General features: G+C 38.2%; 1 protein-coding gene across 1 annotated transcript; it reads right to left on the bottom strand.

The window, feature by feature from the left end:
- Positions 1 to 1,962: 1,962 nt before the first annotated feature.
- Positions 1,963 to 18,480, bottom strand: LOC135583336 (probable potassium transporter 17). The gene is made up of 8 exons (XM_065191778.1): positions 18,171 to 18,480; positions 17,590 to 17,812; positions 4,174 to 4,416; positions 4,001 to 4,051; positions 3,674 to 3,934; positions 3,541 to 3,593; positions 3,084 to 3,453; positions 1,963 to 2,991 (listed from the first exon to the last, which is right to left on the bottom strand). Exons 1-8 carry the CDS (start codon positions 18,261 to 18,263, stop codon positions 2,144 to 2,146), a joined length of 2,142 nt encoding a protein of 713 aa, XP_065047850.1. The 5' UTR covers positions 18,264 to 18,480; the 3' UTR covers positions 1,963 to 2,143.
- Positions 18,481 to 21,628: the final 3,148 nt, after the last annotated feature.

Genomic DNA, 21,628 nt, shown 5'->3' with positions numbered 1-21,628 from the left:
AATGTCCAGTCGTCCCTTTCCGACAGGTCAATTTTATTACGTCACGTGCACTGGACGGCCGACGTTAATGCAATGAATTCGGCTTCAATATTTCTTGGACCCAACGGAACGGTCGGTCGGTTCTTCTTCACCCAAACCCGTCTCCTCCATCCGATTACGCCCTTATCCAAACTTCCAAAGATTCTACTATCTAAACAACGCATTGAAATTTATTCCCCCTTCATCGGTTATGTCCAACACAAGATACCAAATTATAAATTATTGAGGTCTTCGATCGAATTCCACTAGAAATTATTTATTGTGGAGATTTTTTGTTGATTGCTCCTCTAGTTCACACCCAGTTAGATGAGCTTGATACGATGAATTGCATCAAAATAGGATGCTATGCAGTAAGCATCAGTTCAAGAAAAATAGAAGACAAAATTCATGTACCTGAACAAAAAAAACAACGTCTTAATATATAAGAAAACAAATGATTGGGTCATTTTGGCACAGCAATTAGATTTTGTATTTATCATAACATGTACTTTTTTTCTTAGGTCAGTTCTGCCATAATCTTCTCAAAATAAGTCCACAGTTGCATAAAGCCCAGATTTCAATAGACCCATCTAGTAAGATTCAAAGTATTATTTTTGAAAGATTTTAGATTCTTATTTTTTATGTTTTAAGTAAGTTGATTAGATAAAATTTTAGAGATAAGAATTTTTTTGTTTAAATTATTATTTTAGATATAGATAGCATCTATATATAAATAGATAACATCTATACATGCATTCATCCAAGTCTAGATGTCTAGGCTTATAGGGCTCAAATCAAAAGTAGGATCTTAAAAGTAGTTTAAGAACGTATGAGTATTTTTTTCTTTTGAGAAGTTTAATATTTTTTTAAATTTTTGTTTTGATTTTTTTTATTTGATTTGATTGTGGACTAAAAATACCTTATTATTATAATTTGAGAAAGGATTGCATTTGCATATGCTCTCTCTTTTATATATATATATATATATATATATATATATATATATATATATATATATATATATTATTGGTGAACAATAGTATCGTGACTGATGAGTCAGTACGGTTAGGCCCACGTGCCAATGTCGAGAACTTATGACAGAATAAGTGGGTTGATGAGGTAGTCGCGCCTCTAGAGCGTCTTGGGCAAGGGTTGAGGCGGTAGGATCGATCGGGTTCTCAAGAGTGACTGGGGATTAGCGCTCCAAAGCCAGTCGACCCGAGCGTCATTTGTGGCGAGGTGCGTCCTCTCGTCCTCGAGGTAGTTGGTGGTCTTCCTCACGTCGTGGGCACCTCCTTGAGACGAGAGACGTGGGTTGGCGCTGGTCGGGATCCAAACCGCTAGACCACCCTCCTCAGCGTATTGAGTGACGACTTCGGGGTGAAGACTCTCATAGCTTGAGGGTGATTCCCGACTTTGGCCCCTCCGACGAGCAAGTTAGTTTGGTTCAGATTCCCCTCCTTTTTTTTCCTTCCCTTTCCTTGGGATCAACCAGGGGTATTTATACTTGCGTGCGAGAGTCGGTTGCCCCTCGGTTCGACGTCGTCGCTGATTCTCGCGGGGGTGGGATAACCCCTATGGCGAGATAGCGTCTTCGGGGGTGCTTAAGTGGTGTCAGACGACACTATCCCAAAAGCAGACGGCACCGCCCGAAACTCTTGGGGTGGTCAGGTCGCACAGTTGAACTTGATGTGGCGTGCACCCCATGGTTCTGGTGGCGTACGGCGTTGTGTTTGTGACTGTTAGTTTGTTGGTGATTCGGGCCAAAAATATGCCCTATCATATATATATATATATATATATAAAATTTTTATTTAACTTTTTTTTCTTTTATTTGGTTTTATCTTGGACTAGTAATATCTTATTATTATTACTTAAAAATCAGTTAAACTTATATATGATATATTTTTTTCTTTACATCATCAGATACAGTACACAAAAGCAAAAGCATAAATAGCATATGGATTTTGCTTAAAAATATAATCACCACCGTTATTAGTAGTAGATTTAAAGTACTCAAATTTAAAGATTACATAAGCATCTTGTACAACTATTTTTCTCCACGTTTTGTGAGGCATTGGTGTACTTTTAGTGGCCAACCATGCCAAAAGACTGTTCTTACCACTCAAGCCTTATAGAGCATGCCTATCTCCATACGCTGTCGAAGGGGAATCCCCATAGCGGGCAGTGCCGATCTACAGTTGCTGTGTAAAAACTCATAAAACCCAAGCAAAATTCTATCGAACAAACTGGTGTCTTTACCAACGTGAAACCTGGTCTTACCCCGAACATGCACCACTCCTGCTTCTTTAGCCCTCTCCAATTGTGAAATCTCCTCCTCAACATAAGCAGGAGAAAGCCCTTCAGAGGAGTTCTCTATATGTGCCCTCAAGCTGTTAGTAACTTGGGTTACAAAGTCATCTCCCCCGTGATTAAGGAAATCAGCATAGCCATACTGAATCATGCATCCATATAACCCATCAAGCCCCAGTCTAGTGATCATTATCCTCTCATTTGGAGCAACTTTGGCAACCAATAAGTACCTTAGAGTTGTAAAAATGGTAACCCTGTGGAGCGAGCGCGTGTTCTGTATGTAGTGTCCAAGGATGGGCGTTAGTCCATCCTGAATATTGCTGTAAAAGAAGCAAAGCCCAGGAACTCTTTGGATCTCTGAGCTTTCCAAAAGCTCACCTAGGCATTCAAGAGTTATTTTGTTTGCCATTTCATACTCTAGCTTTCTCTGACGCCCGTAATACCAGCCAAACATAATGAACGCCAGGACTATAGATACAGCAAACGGTAGCCAGCCACCTTCCAAAATCTTAGTGCAAACTGCACTTGCATATGCACCTTCTAGGATTGAAAACGGAACGAAGTATAAAGCAGAAACAATGATCGGGATTCTCCATATAATGATCATGACTAGAGTCAATAAGATTGTGGTGATGAGCATGACCAGTATGACAACAACACCTGCAAAAATTAGAGAACCAGTAAGTATTCATGGGAGATCACTGTGATATGTTACGAGAAATCTGAGTTCAAAATATGGCATCTCTCCGTACCAAAAGCATTCCCTAAATCTTTTCCATCACCAAAACCAAGTATAACAGCAACACAAAGAAGCATGAGTATGTAATTGGTCTCCGGAGAGTAAACCTCGCCTTCCTTGTGTTGGGATGTGTGGACCACCTTGACGCGTGGGAAATAATCGAGAACGACGGATTGTTTGATCACAGAAAATGTTGCAGAAATTAAGGATTGGCTGGCAACGATAGCTGCCAGTGTTGCGATAGTAAACATCGGCCAATATACTGGACCTGGCACGAACTTGTAAAAGCCATCATTGTGATCATTGGGATTCCTAATCAGGTATGCTGTTTGCCCTGCATACGTGAGGACTAGCGAAGGATATATGCTGAAAAGGAATGCTATCTGTGTGGAGAAATTAAAGCCATGAAAATTTCCAATTAAGTGAAGAAGCATGAGACAAATAAATTTTGAACTTGTCACAAGGTGTACCTGAATGGACCTCTTGTTGAAATGACCGAGATCAGCAAACATTGCTTCAGAACCTAAAATGGGATCAGATGGAAAATGTGGTGAGGTTTAAGTTAGTAAGGGGAAAACAAGCTTCAGGCTACTGAGCAAGCACCTGTAATGCATAAAGCTGTGCCACCAAGCAATTGCCAGCCCGTCTTTCCATTCCTCAGGAAAAAATGCACTATATACTTTGGTGATATGGCTTTGAATATGCCTGGGTAATATCGCAGAATACTGTATACCCCAATGATTGGAGTGGTGAAAGTCCAAGATGCCATGATTGGAGAAAAGACGAAGCTCACTCGCGCGGTGCCATATTTTTGCAACAGGAATAAAGCGATGAGGACTGCAGCAGATAAAGCTTCCACAGCAGCTGCATGAATTCAAAATCAGGACAGACACAACAAAAATTGAATAGCTGGCCAGACGAATAACTCACACTTGTGAATAGAAGGTAAAGGCCCTCTTAGTCCATCCATCGCTGATAACACTGGTAGAAGACAACGAAAGTGTTTCAAGAGTTCATTGAGGTAATATCAAATAAACAACATGCAAAAAAGTAGCAGTGCCAGCAATAAGATATCCATCGTTGTAGGTGTCCGTGCTTTATACCTGAAATAGCTGGTGTTAGTATGCCATCTCCAATGAGCATGCACATACCCAGTATCGCGATGAAGAGCACAATTCTTCTTGCAGTCATACTACGCTCTATAAATATTCCCAGCCTACTTCGCTTTTCAGTGCCCAGAGAAGGGTTAGCATGTGCGGCATTCGTTACAGAATCGGCCTTTTTTGAAGGAAGGATGCCAATGTTTGTGTGCCTACAGAGCAGAGAATATAGAGCAAATGTGCCACCTGCAATCAGTGTTGCAAGCAGACTCGTTAACAGCCACGAAGTCTTTCATGTCTACTAAAAAAAGGATCACCATGATGAAATGATCATGTTAATTACTCTGAAAATCAATTGTATTTTACAATATGATTATATAATTAAGATTCTTAGAGTGCAATCAATTGAATAATGAACATATTGACCTAGAAAGTTCAATTATCAATAGAAGTCCAGAGGCCTTAAATTTTCATCGACAGACTATATAGGAACCGATTTAAAAGAAAGCAAACAGATTAACAAAGTGCACGTAGAAAATGAGTGGTTAAATGGATATGAACAATAAAAAAAATAATTCAAATAATTATGATTAGATGTAACAAAGATAATAATCTAGATTAAGATAAATAGATGAGTGACTAATTTTTTGTTATGTGGATGAGGATGAAGAGGTTTGTTGGGGTTGATATTTTTATTATTTAAAAAATATATATTTTATTCTTTTGATAATGTAAATATGTGTTCTTGGATGAGTCTGCATATTAGACTTGTTTATTCTACTATCTTCTTTTCTTTCTCCCAAAGTTATACAGGAAACCAATAAATATGACATTAGAACTTGATTTGAACAAAATAAATATGAATACGATGATTAAAAGAGAAAGGGAGACTAGTAAATCTAGAAAAAAAAAGAAAATGACAAACATTGGAGTAAGTATATCTAATCAACTTCTTCTTATCTTCAAAGATAAAAATTATCAGTTTTGGGACATTAAAATAAAAATTCTATTTATTCATAAGGATCGTAGAATTTGATAGAAAATAATTTTGTTAATATAATTTATAGGATCCTAATATTACTTAAGATAAAAAAATAAAACAAATGAAAAAATATAAAAAAATGTAAGAGCTCCCTGTATGCTACAATAAGTAATAAATGAGTCCCTACTTTACTTTCTCGAATCATGTTAACATCAACATTAATAAAAGCCTAAAAAATATTAAAAAGTGTGCTTTGAGGTATAAATAAAATAATAATTTTAACGTTTTCTTCGACATAAATTCGAAACTCTTATGATGAAAGATTATGAATTTATCACTAACCTTAAAAGTCTCTTTTATTGTGAACTAAATGTATTCTTATGGTGAAATCATAAAAGATTAAATAATAATAATAAAAGTTTTATGAAGTTTATCTCTAAATTTTAATATGATTTCTATTACTATAGAAGAAGCTAATGTAATAAGTATATTATCTATTAATGAATTAATGAACTCACTTTTAGTTCATAAACAGAAAATGAATAGACTTGTAGATGAAACTTCATAATATGCTTTTCAAATAAAAATGGATCAAAAGAAGAATAAAAAAATCAAAAATCATATCTCAAGGAATAGTTAGAATGATAAAGGTCATGGATGAACTGACACTTACATGAAATGAGATTGATTAATTGAGAGTTAGAGAAACTCTAATGAAGGTAACAAAGAAACATGTAAATATTTTTATTACAAAAATTAAACTTATTAAACAAGATTGATAGTACAAAAAGAAAAATATAATTATTCCTCTCTGCTCTCATTAAAAAATAATGGTCATCTTAAAAAAAATTATTGAAACAAAATCAAGCAAATTGTCATAAAAAATAATAATGAAAAAATATTAAAAAATATTAGAATATTCTAGATCTATTTGGTTTTTGAATAATAGATGCAGTAATCATATGACAATAGATAAAAATTTATTTGAAGGATTTGATGGTTCGATTAGATTTATGGTACAGATGAAAAATGATAGTAAGCTTCAAGTGAAAGAAAAAGGAATAATTACTGTGAACATCAAAACTGAAAAAAAATTATTGATGACGTGATATTTATTCCTGATTTAAAATAAAATTTTACTAGTACAGGACAACTAATGAGAAAAGAATATTATATATTTTTTATGATAAAAAATAAAAAAAATTAATAGTGATTGTGAGGCTAATAAAAAATAAAATATTTTTTTTATTAGTTTTGGATTTCTCCTTATATATATATATTCATTGTTACTGTGATTAATAAATCTATATTATGGTATAAAAGAATGGTCATCCAAATTATGATGGATGAGAATTATTAAATCGAAATAATAGAATAGTTGGCTTGTCTAAAATTAAGAATAAAGATACTATTTGTGAATCTTGTAGTTTTAAAAAATAGTATAGAAATTTGTTGATCAAGGGTGATTGAAACTTATGCATACAAACATTTGTGGGCTTATGTAGATTATCTAATATGGTAAAAGTAATTTTTTTATTATTATTTATAGATGACTACAAAATGATGATGTGTGTATATTTTCTGAAAGAAAATGTTAAAGACTTTTTTGTTTTTAAAAATTCAAAGCATATGTAAATAAAATAAAATAATTATTTTATTAAAACTCTGTATGGTGACTGGGCGAGAATGTATTTCCAAAGATTTCTTTGCTTTTAGTAAGAATATAGATATTCAAAAGGGACTAACTGTAAGTTACACTAACAAAATAGAGTAGCAGAGTGGAATAACTAAGTTGTGATGGAGAGATGGAGACCAGTGTTGCGGGAAGCAACGGTAAGCCGTGGCCTCGGGGCCGACGCGGCTTGGTTCAGGCCCGGTCGACGAGGGGATCTTTCCAGGTCGGGCTTCGACGAGCGTCCGGGTCGGGGGCGTGCGGGGCCGTCGGCTCCTCCGGGAGGTGGCCCCTCGCCCGGCGTCCTGGCGGGGCGTCGTCTTCGTCTTGGTATCTGCACAGAGGTCGGGTCGGAAGCTCAGCCCGACCCCTCCGATGATCAAGTTAGGGATGTGGAGAGGGTTTTGAGTGGAGAAGTAGAGGTGGCAGTTCAGTAGAAGTCGAAGTCCAAAAGTCCTCTTCCAACCGTCCCTGTCCAGCAGTCCCCCCCTCACCGTTCAGAAGGTGAGGGTTTTTATAGGGAAGCTTACTGTTCCCTGATGTGCCCTGTCGCAGGGGCAGGCTGGTAGCGTCTGACATTGCTATTGACATTGCGTGGAGAACCGAAATGTCGTAGGGTATGGGCGAGGGCCGATCGTCGTCCTCCTCTGCCTCGGTCAAGCGCACGGGGTCAAACAACGACGAAGTCGTTGTCTGAGAGCGGATGACGTCAGCGCATGTCGAGTCAGCATTATGGCCCTCCTCCTCGGACAGAGTGGCGCCCAGGTGAGGCCGACGTCATGACGCGTCACATCGCCATTATTACCCCTATCATATTCCCCCCCAGAAAGAAGCTATGCGTCGGTTCGTTATGGGAGTCCGATGCATGGCTTTGGCTTTCGGGTGGGAGTCGGATGCGTGTCTCGAGGAGTATGAAGGCCGAGGGGCACGACGTAGGCGGGTGAACCGCGCAGGTGTGTCCTGGGAGTCACGCAGCCGAGGGATACGACAAAGGCTGAGGGACATGGTGAAGGCGGGCAAGCCGCGCTGGCTTCGGGGAGCATGAAGCCGAGGAGCACGACGCAGGCGACCTGACCGCCTAGGTGTGTCTCGGGAGCAAGAAGCCGAGGAGCACGATGCAGGCGGGCTGGCCGCGCTGGTGGTCTCGGGCATCGTGCGACCGAGTAGCACAATGCAGGCGGGTGAACCGCGCAGGTGTGGTCTCGGGCATCGTGCGATGGAGTAGCACGACGCAGGCGGGCAAACCACGCAGGCGTGGTCTCGGGCATCACGGGGCCGAGGAATACGGTAAAGGCCGAGGGATATGACGAAGGCGGGTAGGCCGCACTGAGGTGGAACTCAGCAGTCTACGTCCGAGGGACATGGCTCGTGCCGAAGGAGATGGCTAGGGTCGTGGGATACAGCTCAGGCGGGAAGGCCGCGCTGAGGTATGACTTGGCAGTGTATGGCCGAGGGACATGTCTTGGGCCGAAGGATATGGCTCGAGGTTGTCTCCCGCCGAGCCGTGTTGGCTCGGAGGAGTTTAGGCCGGGGCTAACAGCGAGTCGAGAGGAGGTAAGGCAGGTGCTGAACCTTTGCTCGGAAAAGACCGAGGCAGGGCGAGTGCTTGACCTCTCTTATAGAGCCCGTGGTCGGAAGTCGTCCCTTCTTCTCCCGGCCGCCCAGGTCTCCGCTGCGATGTACCGGTTAGCCCGCTGGAGCATCTCTGGCACCGTGGTGGGGGGTCGCTCTGCGAGGGACCAGAGAAGTCTGGAAGGTCGCAGGCCTATCACGAACGCCTGCACTATCAGAGAGGGGTCAGTGTCCGGCAAACCCCGGATTTGCGTGGCAAAGCGACCCACAAAATGTGAGAGGGGCTCGTCCTCCCTTTGTCTGAGTCCAAGGAGTAGTGCCGCGGAAGGCTTCGGCCGTGCATAGGCCTCGAAGTCATTGACGAGCTGGTCGAAGGACGCGATCGTTCCGGTCTTTAAGGCGTCATACCATGCGAGGGCCGGCCCCCTCAGGGTGGTGGGGAATGCCCTGCATGTCAAGGCATTAGAGGTCCCGTATAGCGCCATTCGGGCGCGGTAGGCCGCCACATGGTCGGCCGGGTCGATGGAGCCGTCTGATCCCGTATCTCGGGCGTGAAGGGAGACCCTTGGTGAGTGTCCTCCCCAAGCTTTCTCTTGGACATGCGAAGTTCTTTCCGCACCTCGTCAAGTCGCTGGATGACGAAGCACAGTTGGGCCCACAGGGATTCCGAAGAGAGCGCCTCGGGTTCCGGGCAACCGCTCGGGTTTGCCATCACCCGGTCCCCGAGTGGTAGTGACGGGACCCGAGGCGAATCGGGAAGTTCCAGGGGCGGCGTGCGAGCCTGAACGGGTGGCTCCTCTTGTCGTAACGGTGGAGCGATGGGTGTGTGCACCGGGATGATGGATTGCACCATGCCGGTTAGAGTTTGGACTTGGTGAGCGAGGGCCTGAAAGGCCTCGGGTGACATGGGCGTTGAGTCGGTTGGGGCGCCGTTGGGTGGCGACAGGCCCAGGTTGTTGAATGTTCGCCCATAGCGTTCCGAGGTCAAGGCGGGACCTTCGTCCCGAGGTCCTCGAAGCAGGGGGCGTTCCCCCGAAGCCTCGATCGGGTATGGCCCCGCAACCGTGGGTTCGTCAAAGCTGACATGGTGATCCCTCGACATGCTGGGGCGGGCCCTCATTCTAGCGTCAAAATGTTGCAGGAAGCAACTGTAAGCCGTGGCCTCGGGGCCGACGCGACTTGGTTCGGGCCCGATCGACGAGGGGATCTTTCCAGGTCAGGCTTCAACGAGCATCCGGGTCGGGGGCGTGCGGGGTCGTCGGCTCCTCCGGGAGGTGGCCCCTCGCCCGGCGTCCTGGCGGGGCTTCGTCTTCGTCTTGGTACCTGCACAGAGGTTGGGTCGGAAGCTCGGCCCGACCCCTCCGACGATCAAGTTAGGGATGTGGAGAGTGTTTTGAGTGGAGAAGTAGAGGTGGCAGTTCAGTAGAGGTCGAAGTCCAAAAGTCCTCTTCCAGCCGTCCCCGTCCCCGTCCAGCAGTCCCCCCCTCACCGTTCAGAAGGTGAGGGTTTTTATAGGGAAGTTTACTGTTCCCTGGTGTGCCCTGTCGCAGGGGCAGGCTGGTAGCGTCTGACATTGCTATTGACGTTGCGTGGAGAACCGAAATGTCGCAGGGTATGGGCGAGGGCCGGTCGTCATCCTCCTCTGCCTCGGTCAAGCGCACGGGGTCAGACAACGACGAAGTCGTTGTCTGAGAGCGGATGACGTCAGCGCATGTCGAGTCAGCATTATGGCCCTCCTCCTCGGACAGAGTAGCGCCCAGGTGAGGCCGACGTCGTGATGCGTCACGTCGCCATTATTACCCCTATCAACTAGCAAGTGTATGCTTAAAGAAAAAGAATTACCAAAAGAGTTTTGAGTATAAGCTATGAATATAATATTATATTTGTTAAATCATTTTCCTACTTAAGATATTATAAAGAAAAATACCCTATGAAGCATGATCGGACAAAAAGTGAGATGTAAGTCAATTGAAGGTATTTGGTTTTGTTGCTTACTTTCATGTTTCTACATAAAAAAGAAGCAAGTTGATGACAAAAGTATTAAATGCATTTTTGTGGGGTATAATAATGAAACAAAAGGTTTAGAGTTTATGATCCTACAACAAAGAAGTTAATCATAAAATGATGTTATTCTTAGCATGGAAGAAGTTTAGACCTATAAAACAGTTGAAATTTTAATAGTTGTAGGAGAAGTCTATAAGAAATATGATATATTACCTATTGTTAAGTCCTTGTATGAATCTTTTCATATTTTGAATGATTCTAATTTAAGATATTCTAGTGATATTGTAATACCTCTAAAAGAATTTTATAGTCTTTCGTATATATATATATATATATATATATATGATTTTACATGTTTTGCTTTAAAATTTACTTGTTTTAAAGTTGTAATTCAGAAAAAAGAATAAGTACAAGTAGTGAAGGACAAACTATACGCTATTAAAAAAAAAACTGAGAGTTAATAAATTTGCCCCTACGAAACGAATATATTGGACTCAAATGGGTATATAAGATAAAATTTAATATTTATGGCTTACTATAAAAATATATTTAGTAGCCAAAGGATATCCTCAAATTTTATGTATTGACTTTGTAGAAATTTTTTTCTCTAGTTATTAAAATTGATACAATTAGAATAGTATTAGTATTGGTAGCCCAGAAAAAATAATAGATTTATCAGTTTGATATTAAATCAACATTCTTTAATGAAAAGTTGCAAGAGAAGGTTTATGTAAAGCCGGTTGAAGGATTTAAAATTAAAGATCAAAAATATATAAATTAGATATAATATTATATGATTTGAAAAAAGTACCGAGAGCATGGTATAACATAATTTACAAGTACTTTCTTCAATATAATTTTAAAAATAATTTAAGCGAGACAACTTTATAAATAAAAGCCCAAGATATGAAAATCCTTATTATTTGTTCGTATAAGAATTATATGATTTATATTAAAAATATCATATATACTTGTTGAATTTAAGAAATATATGATGTTAGAATTTGAAATGACTTATCTTGGGCTTTTATATTATTTTCTAGAAATAAAAAATATTTAATATGCAAATAAATTTCTTTTACCAAAAAAATATACTAAAGATTTATTAAAATATTTCATATAATAACTTGTCAACGAATGAATACTCTAATAAATATAAATAATAAACTTATGTAGATGATGTAGCTAAAAAATAGATGAAACAAAAATAATATATAAGTTTAATTGGATGGTTAATTTATCTCATATATTTAAGGTCAAATATTATATTTGTAATTAGTTTATTATCTAGATTCATGCATAAACCTAGCAAGTATTATGTATTGAGCCTTAGTTTAGAGATAATTTAATGGACAATAAAAATGCAAGAATGTATTGATAGACGATATATGTGTCATACAAGTCAAATACAAGTGATGACACATGTCACATGATACACATTCTTTTTACTTATTATATATTTGATATTTTTTTCACTTTATATTGTCTGTTACATATATTGTGATATTCATAGATCCGTGGGAATCAAATCATGATGAGATCATGATCATGAGATCGATTTACCTTTAAACACAAACCTTAAATAATCCCAATTATAGGTTACTCGAGAGAGACATTGAGATAACCGGAGAGACTGATGTACTGTATACTCATCCATATGGAGGCAGTTAGTCTCATAGTTGCTCGTGTGAGAACATTAGGGATATAGTGCAGGTGCTAATTGGAAAATGAGTTTACTAATCGATCCGCTCAGAATGTTGAATGATTGATAATACCTCATTATCAAATAATGATTTCGTCATTCTAGTGGTGTATTTGATTTAGGTTTGAGACACCAAGGATGTCCAGTATGAATACTCTACTCTTTGATACATGACTTATAAGCTTAGAAGTTCTAGATCTAGCATAGTCGGTCACCGAGAATTATAGCCAACCTTATGAGGGCTATTAAATGTTGATAGAGGATCATCCACTTTTTTTTTTTTTTTTTTTAATAAGTAGGATCATCCACTCTCGGTGTCATGAGAGGAATATCTTATGTGTTCTGTATGAATACTCAACTCTTTGATACATCCACTCTCGGTGTCATGAGAGGAATATCTTGAGATATCAAGGATGTCCTGTATGGATACTTTACTCTTTAATACATGACTTATAAGCTTAAAAGTTCTAGATCTAGCATAGCTAGTCATCGAGAACGGTAGCCAACCTTATGAGGGCTATTAAATATCGATAGAGGATCATCCACTCTCGGTGTCATGAGAGGAATATCTTATGTATTCTTATTCAGATAATTCCCTAATCAGGGTCATTCAGATTGAGAGAGAAAGAGTTCTCCGGGAGAATCTGATTAGAGTGATGCTCAAGTCGAAACCGTATGAGCCTGACAAGTCCAATAAATTGGATTCCCCTATATCATTATGAAACTACGGTGTAGTGGCCTAATACATCTACAATCGATGAGTCGAGTGAATTATTATAGAGATAATAATTCACTGAGTCAAAAAGAGTTTTGATAGGTATAACTTATGGTTAACTCGATATTGAGCCTAGAGGGCCACACACATATACTAGATGTTGCCATGAATAAATATTCGGATATGAGATATCCACTGGAGCCCCTATCTTTCTGGATATCCAATAAGCTCTTGAATTATTGGATCCTATGGATGAGATCCAATAAGAGCCAATGAGAGATTATTGGGTAGAGATCTACTAATCTAATAAGTTTGGGTACTTGGATGAAGATCTAGTACCCAATAGGGTATGATTCATTATGGTAAGTTTATAGGGACCTCTATAAATATGAGAGAACCAAAGGGCCATAGGCCAAACCCCTTTTAGTTGCTACCTCATATTCTCCTCTCTCCCTCTTCTCATCAGTCAATAGCCTTTGTTTAGGGTATGTGGACAGCAAGAAGGGCTAGCCCATTCTTGATCTTGTGGTGCGCGTGAAGAGAAGGATTGTGCAACGATTCAATTTATAGATTTAGTCTACACTCTTTTTCTCTATTAAAAAGTGTTTTAGAGAGGGCTTTTGACATCAAAATTATTGACGCAAAAGTGACAGGGTAACAATTATTATTACCCTATAGGATAGCTGAGAGCTCTCAAGAGAGCCCTTAACTTAGCCACCTACAACGGACTAAGAGCAGCCATGCTGCTCTCGGCTTGAGTAAGGAAGACCCCTTGCAGCTAAGTTTCTTGGCTACAGGGGCACCCCTTGTGACCAGGGTTTCTTAACCACTAAGGAGAACCTAGCAGTCAAGATTCCTAGCCACATGGGGCAAACAAATGGTTAGGTTTCCTGGCCACCCAAGGCTATCCTGTAACTAGAGTTTTCTAGCTGTAGAGGGCTCATTGTGCTAGTTATAGGTGCCCTGCAAGCCAATCACGTGAGTGATGGCACGTGTGACATGATATGTATTCTTTTTGCTGATTATATTTTAGTATTTTATCACTTTATATATATATATATATATATATATATATATATATATATATATATATATTGTGATATCTATAGATCTGTGTAATGGGAATGATGAGAACACGATAATGAGACCGATTCACCTTTAAACACAAACCCTAAATAATCATGGTCATAAGTTACTTGAAAGAGACATCGAGATAACCAGATAGATTGGTGTGTTGTATACTCGTCCATATGATGGAGGCAACTAGTCTCATAGTTGCTCATGTGGGGACACTAAGGATATAGTGCAAGTGCTCATTAGAGAATGAGTTCACTAATTGATCCGCTCATGGAATGCTAGATGGTTGATGATATCTTATTGTCAAACAGTGATTCCGTAGTCCCAATAGTATATCTGGTCCTTACACTTGAGATACCAAGGATGTCATGTATGAGTACTTTATTCTTTGATACTAGACTTATAGGTTTGGAAGTTTCAAATCTAGTATAACCAGTAATTTGGAGTGGTAGCCAACCGTACAAGGGCTATTGAGTGTCGATAGATGATCATCCACTCTCGGTATCATAAGAGGAATATCCTATATGTTCTTACTCAAACAAATCCTTGGCCAAAGTCATTCGGATTGAGAGAGAAAGAGTTCTCTGGGAGAATCCGATTAGAGTGAGACTCGAGGAGAAATTGTATAGGCTTGACAACACTATGCTTGTTATATGGTCTCTGAGATATTAGATGGATAAGGGACTATAGGTATACAGTAACTAAAGACAGATAAGTCTACAGGATTAGATTCTCCTATATCGTTTGGGGACTACGACGTAGTAGCCTAGTACGTCCATAGTCGATGAGACGAGCGAATTATTATGGAGATAATAATTTAGTAAGCCAAAAAGAGTTCTGATAGGTATGACTCACGGCCAGCTCGATATTGACCATAGAGGGTCACACACATATGGTAAATGTTGCGACGAATATAAGTTCATATATGAGATCTCCGTTGGAGCCCCTATCTTATTGGATATCCAATAAACCCCTAAATTATTGGATCCTATCGATGAGATCTAAGAGTCAGTGAGAGATTATTATGTAGAGATCCACTAATCTAATATGCTTAGGTAGTTGGATAGAGATCCAATACCCAATAGGGCATAATCCATTATGGTAAGTTTATAGGACTTCTATAAATAAGAGGGAACCAAAGGGCCATAGGTCAAACCTCATTTGACTGTCACCTCCTATTCTTTTCTCCCCCTCTCCTCCTCAACTAGTAGCTCCTATTTGGGGCGTATGGATAGCAAGAAGGGCCAACCTCTTCTTGATCTCGTAGTGCGCGTAAAAAGGAGGTTTGTGCGATGATTTTAAGAACGTCTTTGTAGCCTCTACCATGTAGATCACCGCTAGACAGAAGGATAGTTGACATTCATCATCCTCTCTCACAGATCTACAAGTTTTCAGGAATATACGATCTTTCTGAGTAATATACATATTTTAACATGCATAATTTTTTGGTTTTACGAGTTTTTATACATCAATCTTCACACGATAATAAGAAACTATTTTTTGTGAAAATCTAAAATTTTTGTTTTTTATCATTTCGTTGTGCATGTGATACTACCCTAGGTTTCGCAACTATAAGTATAATATATTAAATAATTTGACTTCAAAAAATTCTAACAAATCTTAAAGAAAAATAAGATAAATAAGATGAACCAACGAAAATCTAGTAGGATAACAAGTCAACTATTATAATAATAAATAATATTATTTTCCACGGGTGCACTAAACACATAAGTTTGTCATTGCTTCGTTTCTAAACTAGTTGATAAAAGAAAATTTTAAATGGACTATTAAGATCAGCTTGTCAATATTTTTACAAAAGCTTTAGTATTATTTTTTTGGTATAATTATTTTGCATTAAGGGAGTGTAATAAAATTAATTCAAATAGTTATTATTAAATATAATAAAAGATAAAAAATTATATTAAAATAAATAGATGAGTGATTGGTTTTTTATCAAGTAAATAAAGAGGCAGTCAGAACATAAAAATCCTAAGTGCTAACTTAACCATCGTATCAAAAATTCTCATGATAAATGATCGGAGTACAAACTTTTAAGTGCATCTGCTGAGAATCTTATCCTTCTTTTTGTTCTTTTATACACACTACCAGTTTTTTATGTGACCGAACAAAGTACAAAATTACAAGGAATGTTGAAAGGGTTGTCTGGCATATCCAAGTCAGAAATGTCAAATTTTGGCAAAGAACTCATTAAAAATATTGGTATTCCACTCACCCATTCTAAATACTGTCCTTGAAATCCGTGGACAGTTTGGACAAAGTAATAACTTTCACATTTTAATCGTACAGTCTGAAAGTGAGATCCAACCTCGTAAAAATCAAATCTTGTCATCATTTACAGACATGATTAGAATAATGTACTGCACAGACATGTCTTATCTGAGCTTAAAGGTTTAAGTTCTTCAATAAATTGTCTGGAAGAACAATAATAATAAAGCAAGAGCAGAAGTGTAAGAAGAAACCCCTCAATTTAGGCATTCAGATCAGGTCTCTTACCGCGATGAAACACTGCCTACAAGAAATGATTAATAGAGTTCTTTGCTTAACATTTTCCGTACTTAGGGAACAAAAAATTTGCAAAACTTTAAAGAATGTCGAGTGACAAGTTCAATTAAACTGTTGCATACGTTTCAGATTGTTCAGAGAAACTGTAGAGTATGAAGAACAATAAAAGATGGTTCAAATCAGTGTCTGCAGTATTGAACTGTACCGTTCGATATGGGCGGTACGTATCGATCCGATAAATTATCGGTACGCGGACCATCTGTTACCGGTTCGACACTGTAGCAATGCGCTATAGCATAGTTACAATACTCAATACATCTGGCTGTACCGTTCGGTATACCGTATCGTACCGATACCGAGCCCAAATCGAAACATCGATACAATATAATATTACGAACCTTGATTCAAATAAACTGAGCAATACTACTACTCAGCAGGACTCCCAACAAGATCTATAATACGGATGTGGTAAAATGGAGAAAGGAGGAAGCCATCTTCCACCTGCTTTTATGATTTCATTTAGAGTTATGGAAGTTCCAAAAATTGTCTAACTGCTTCCTGCCAGACACCCTCGCTTTCCTCTCTATGACATGATAAACTCTTAATCATCATGGTCATACACGCATCCTATGCAACTGTAACTTCATGCTTCTACTTTCCACTGCTTCAACTCAGCTGCCCATAACCATTGCTATGGCAAGTCCTTTCAACGACTCCAAAGTCTAGGTCTTTGTTCTTTTGTGAAAGGACGCCAACCCACATGATCCTAACGAGGAGTGAGGAAGGGAAGACCAATAAAACAGGAGAAAGAGAACAACAGCATGTCCCACGCTACAGAAACCTTATCAATGATCCAAGCTGAAGTCAATTTTTATTTTCAGAAATGAGTGGTACGACGATCACATCAACCTTGTGGAATTTCCTTACCAAGAAATCGCAATAGCGTACGGAGACACTGAGACACAGCGTGGGCAAGCAAAAGTTTCAAGAACTCTACTTTTCTAACCAATTTCTACACTTGCATAGCCAATTAATGAATAGATCTGAGTAGCTTAGTTTCCCAGCTAGCCTTTATTATAACTGGATACCAACAAGGCAAACAAATAACAATAAAGAAAACCAAATCACCATTCTTCTATTCCAGTGAAGAGGGAGGAAAGGGACCATATTACCTTCACCATGATCGTCGGCATTGAGAGCGATGCAGACGTACTTCACGACCCCAATCAAAGTAAGAGTCCAGAACATGATGTCGTATATACCCAAGTAGTCCTGCTCAGTGGGGGACTTCAAGTTCATGGAAGGATACACATAGAGAGGTGAAGTGACAAGGCCACCGAAAACAACTCCGAGAGTCCTGTAAGCCAAAACCATGTCCTTCCATCTACCACCGTTCTGTCCACACAAAAACACTTGCTCTTTTCAGGATTATGAAATATCCAGCAAACGAGAGCAGCCAAAGCATGCGACCAAACAGTTGGATACGCAAACCAATCTAAAATCGAATAAACATCACAAGCTTCAAAGAGAGAGTCCATTAAAACAAAATCGCAACGGGAACACGGAGTGGACTATCTTTTCTTTTCTTCCTTCGTATAGGAATCTGGGAAGATTTGCGTTGAACAAGTAAAGATAAATGAAATCGGAAAGAAAGTGGGGGAACACCACTGGGACTGAGTCACAAAACTAATCAATCGAAGGATGCTGAGAAAACAGGAAAGGGAGAGTTTCGGCGAAAGAAGCCATGGCTCACATATCTATCGGCTCCATGGACGCGACGCCCGTCGGAGGAACCACCGCCGACGTGGAGGCGGCTGGGTAGGGGTACGCCCGTCTCCAAATCCATAAGAGCGGGAAACGTTAGGGCGAATGCGAGGACGAGGCACCGGTTCCGCAAGAAATAGAGTCCTCCATACCGGAAGCTGGTAGGAGAGGGCCCACCGGTGGGCGAGGGGGAGGTACTGAAGGCGGTTGGATTGGTGGCGCTATGGTCGAGAGGAAAGCGGGTCTCCTTTCTCTCCCGCTTACTATTCACGAGCGCAGCTGATAGCCACGACCTACAAAGAAACAAATGCCAATGAAACGCAATGAAAGTGTACTTTTTTTTTTGTATTTTTAATATCAGGCAGTAATTTTTTATTTTTACCAAATCATCTTATTTTTGAAATGACAAGATTACCCCCCAGTAAACAAACACTTTGTCCTCCTTTCTTTTCTATATATTATTTTTAATCCGGTCCAAGAGTGGATTAGACAAGCAATCGAGATTAAGGACAATGATATAAACGTGATGATGAAATATAATTGAAACAGATGCTGAAATATAATTTATTTTCCATATTTTTTTTATATAAGTTGGATACAAACGTTTGTGTTGTTTTTATTTCAAAAGAAAAACTAATATTATTTTATGATTCTAATAAAAGAGCATATGACAACTCACACGTGAAGAATTCCTCTAACAAAAAAAAAAACAAAATAGATTTATTTATGTTAGCTTTCTTTGCGGCTTATTATATGTATGGAAATAATGTGAAACAATGATTGAACTTAGTTGCGTCATGTCTTTGCCATCCACAATGATATGATGTATATACATGATGTCGGTATCACCTGTTCGGTTGTAAATCGAATTGGATTCTCAACCAAATAAAGTCTTATTAGGGGGTGAAAGTGTTTTTGAGAACGATTGGTTTCGGTTTTGAAATCGTCGATTTTGATTTTTCAAAATCAAAAATCAAAATTGAATCACTTTGATTTTGATTATTTTAATTAATTATTTTTATTTTTTTATTAAATTTTTTTATATTTTTATTTTTAAAATTAAAAAAATGTACAACTATAATGAGTGTAGTAACATAAAAAAATTTTGATATATAAATATAAATCTGTAAAAATTATAATCAAATAAATAACTATATTAAGATTCAAACCAAGTTTATTAAGTTTAAATTCAACACTTTAACCATTATACCACAACCACTTTTTCTATTATATATAATTTTTTACTGTGTTTAAAATCAGAATCGTCAATTTGGAATCAGAACGATCAATTCTAATTTACCAAAATAAAATATTGAAGTTAAACCATTCAGGCAAATTCTGATTCGATTTGAAATCAATAATTGGTTATTTGTAATTGAAAACATTCAATTGCTACTTATCTTAAGTTGTCTAACTTTAGTGAGTTCGTTGGCTATTTTTAAATATTATAATTGGTTATATGGGTTTTTATGTCCGAGAAGACAATTGCATGTGTTGTCCAAATCATATGCACATTATAGATCTTAAAATCGAGGAGTTGGTGAGTAGAGGTCGAGGTCATGGGATCATAGGTCGTCACCGAAATCGATGTCACTGTAGGAGAGTCATAGGCGGCCAGGTTGAGATTGCCGTGTGGATGAAAGAGTTGGACAATAATAGAACCTGATCTAAGAATTATCGAATTGTGCTGTTCTATTAAACTTAGAAATCTAGCAAGCCTTCACTCACACTTTTAGTTGACAATTGATTCTGAGTTAATTAAGATCCGTTTTTACTTGTCCTAAGTGGTCACGGAATAGTTTGTCTTTATTCACTTTTGAGCTATCCCGAAACTAGGAAGATTACTTCCAATAATAAGCCCTTTTATAATGACTTTGAATTTAATTAGTTTTACAATAGACGTGACGGTAATATGGTAATACGTTTCTCTCGAATTTGATAATGATCATGATACACTAAACTTGGAATGCCATAATGTTCAACCTGTTCAATCATATTCTTATGTATTATCCATGTGTTAACAACGTATCCACTACGTGACACAAAGGTGTCACGCTTAGGTATTGATTACATGACGTCAGAGTATTGATCCTATAGCATAATTCTATCAGTTATTTAGTATCAAAGTGTCGATCATCTATCAATCATCCAATGTTAAGGTATCGATCATATAGTATTCATATGATATCAAAATCAACATGTCAGCCTGTCATTATTCTCACATTATAGATATTTAATGGAGAAGACTTATCTAGTTTTGACATAAATGAGTTATTTAAAATTATATTTAAAGAATGACAAATTTCATGTTTTTAGTTCTCAGGGTCAAACCACTTGATCCGACATCAACATTTCACCGTCAATCAAAGTAGACTCGTCTAGTTTTGACATGCATAAACGAGTCATTTAAAATCATACTTAGAGGATAATAATTTCAATTTTTTAATTTTTAAGGTCAAACCACTTGAGAATGATCTGACAGGAACATTTCCCTATCAAGAGAAAGAAGCAATAATACTATGATTATAATCTATGGATATCTTAAATTTTGATTCAAATATAGATTTAGTTTTACTCCATTTTGGCCATTTTTCAACGTGTCTCTAATGACAAATAAGAACATAAACTTTCAAACTAAAGGTAAAAAACATATATATTATTTCTCATAACTATCCCACCAAAGCCCGTTCATAAGCAATTTTGATAAGAATTGAAGGGAAAGAAACTCATTTTAATTGCAATTGCATGTATTTCAACTCTTCCTAAAGATCAGTAAGACTTCTGAAAGTCAATTACCATTGTCAGGATTAGCTATAAGTTCAATCAGATTTCTAAAAAAAGGTTACAAATTTTAGAATCAAGTTATTTTCTAGCAAATCTTTTCCGTATAAATATACATAAATATATGCATAAAAAATAAAAAAAAAATCACTTGTCTTCACATTTCTATGGGAGGAATAGGAATAATAAATTAAACTCTGCATTAATGATTACTATTATCTCGTTATTGGCAACAATATATTCATCTTCTCATCTAATCAAGTATTCTATTTCAAGTGACAATTCTTATGACTATGTAAATTATTTTATAGTTCGTACCTAAATATAATATTCAAATAAATTATTGTGGTTGTCGTTTTTAGGATTCTTAGATGTCATTGCATAAGAGCATCAAGATGTCAAATGATGACACTGACAACACCATTATCCTCATATGTCGATTGTTGCGAGGATTACCAGGCACCTGATTCAGTTCCCAGGAGTTTGGTATTGCTCTGAAAAGTTCCAACACTCAACCTTCGATGCTTTACCCAGCTCTGTGATCAGACACCACAATCCTTACAATTATGTCTTCATATTTAGAGGCAGAATAAAGTGTTTTCCTATGCACTCAGGAAAAAGTGGAACAACAACAAGAAGGATAAGTTGTATTTTTTCATCAGATGA

This window comes from Musa acuminata, chromosome BXJ1-7, assembly GCF_036884655.1.
Source record: "Musa acuminata AAA Group cultivar baxijiao chromosome BXJ1-7, Cavendish_Baxijiao_AAA, whole genome shotgun sequence".
NCBI classification, from domain to species: domain Eukaryota; kingdom Viridiplantae; phylum Streptophyta; class Magnoliopsida; order Zingiberales; family Musaceae; genus Musa; species Musa acuminata.
This window is presented reverse-complemented; position numbering and strand designations above follow the sequence as displayed.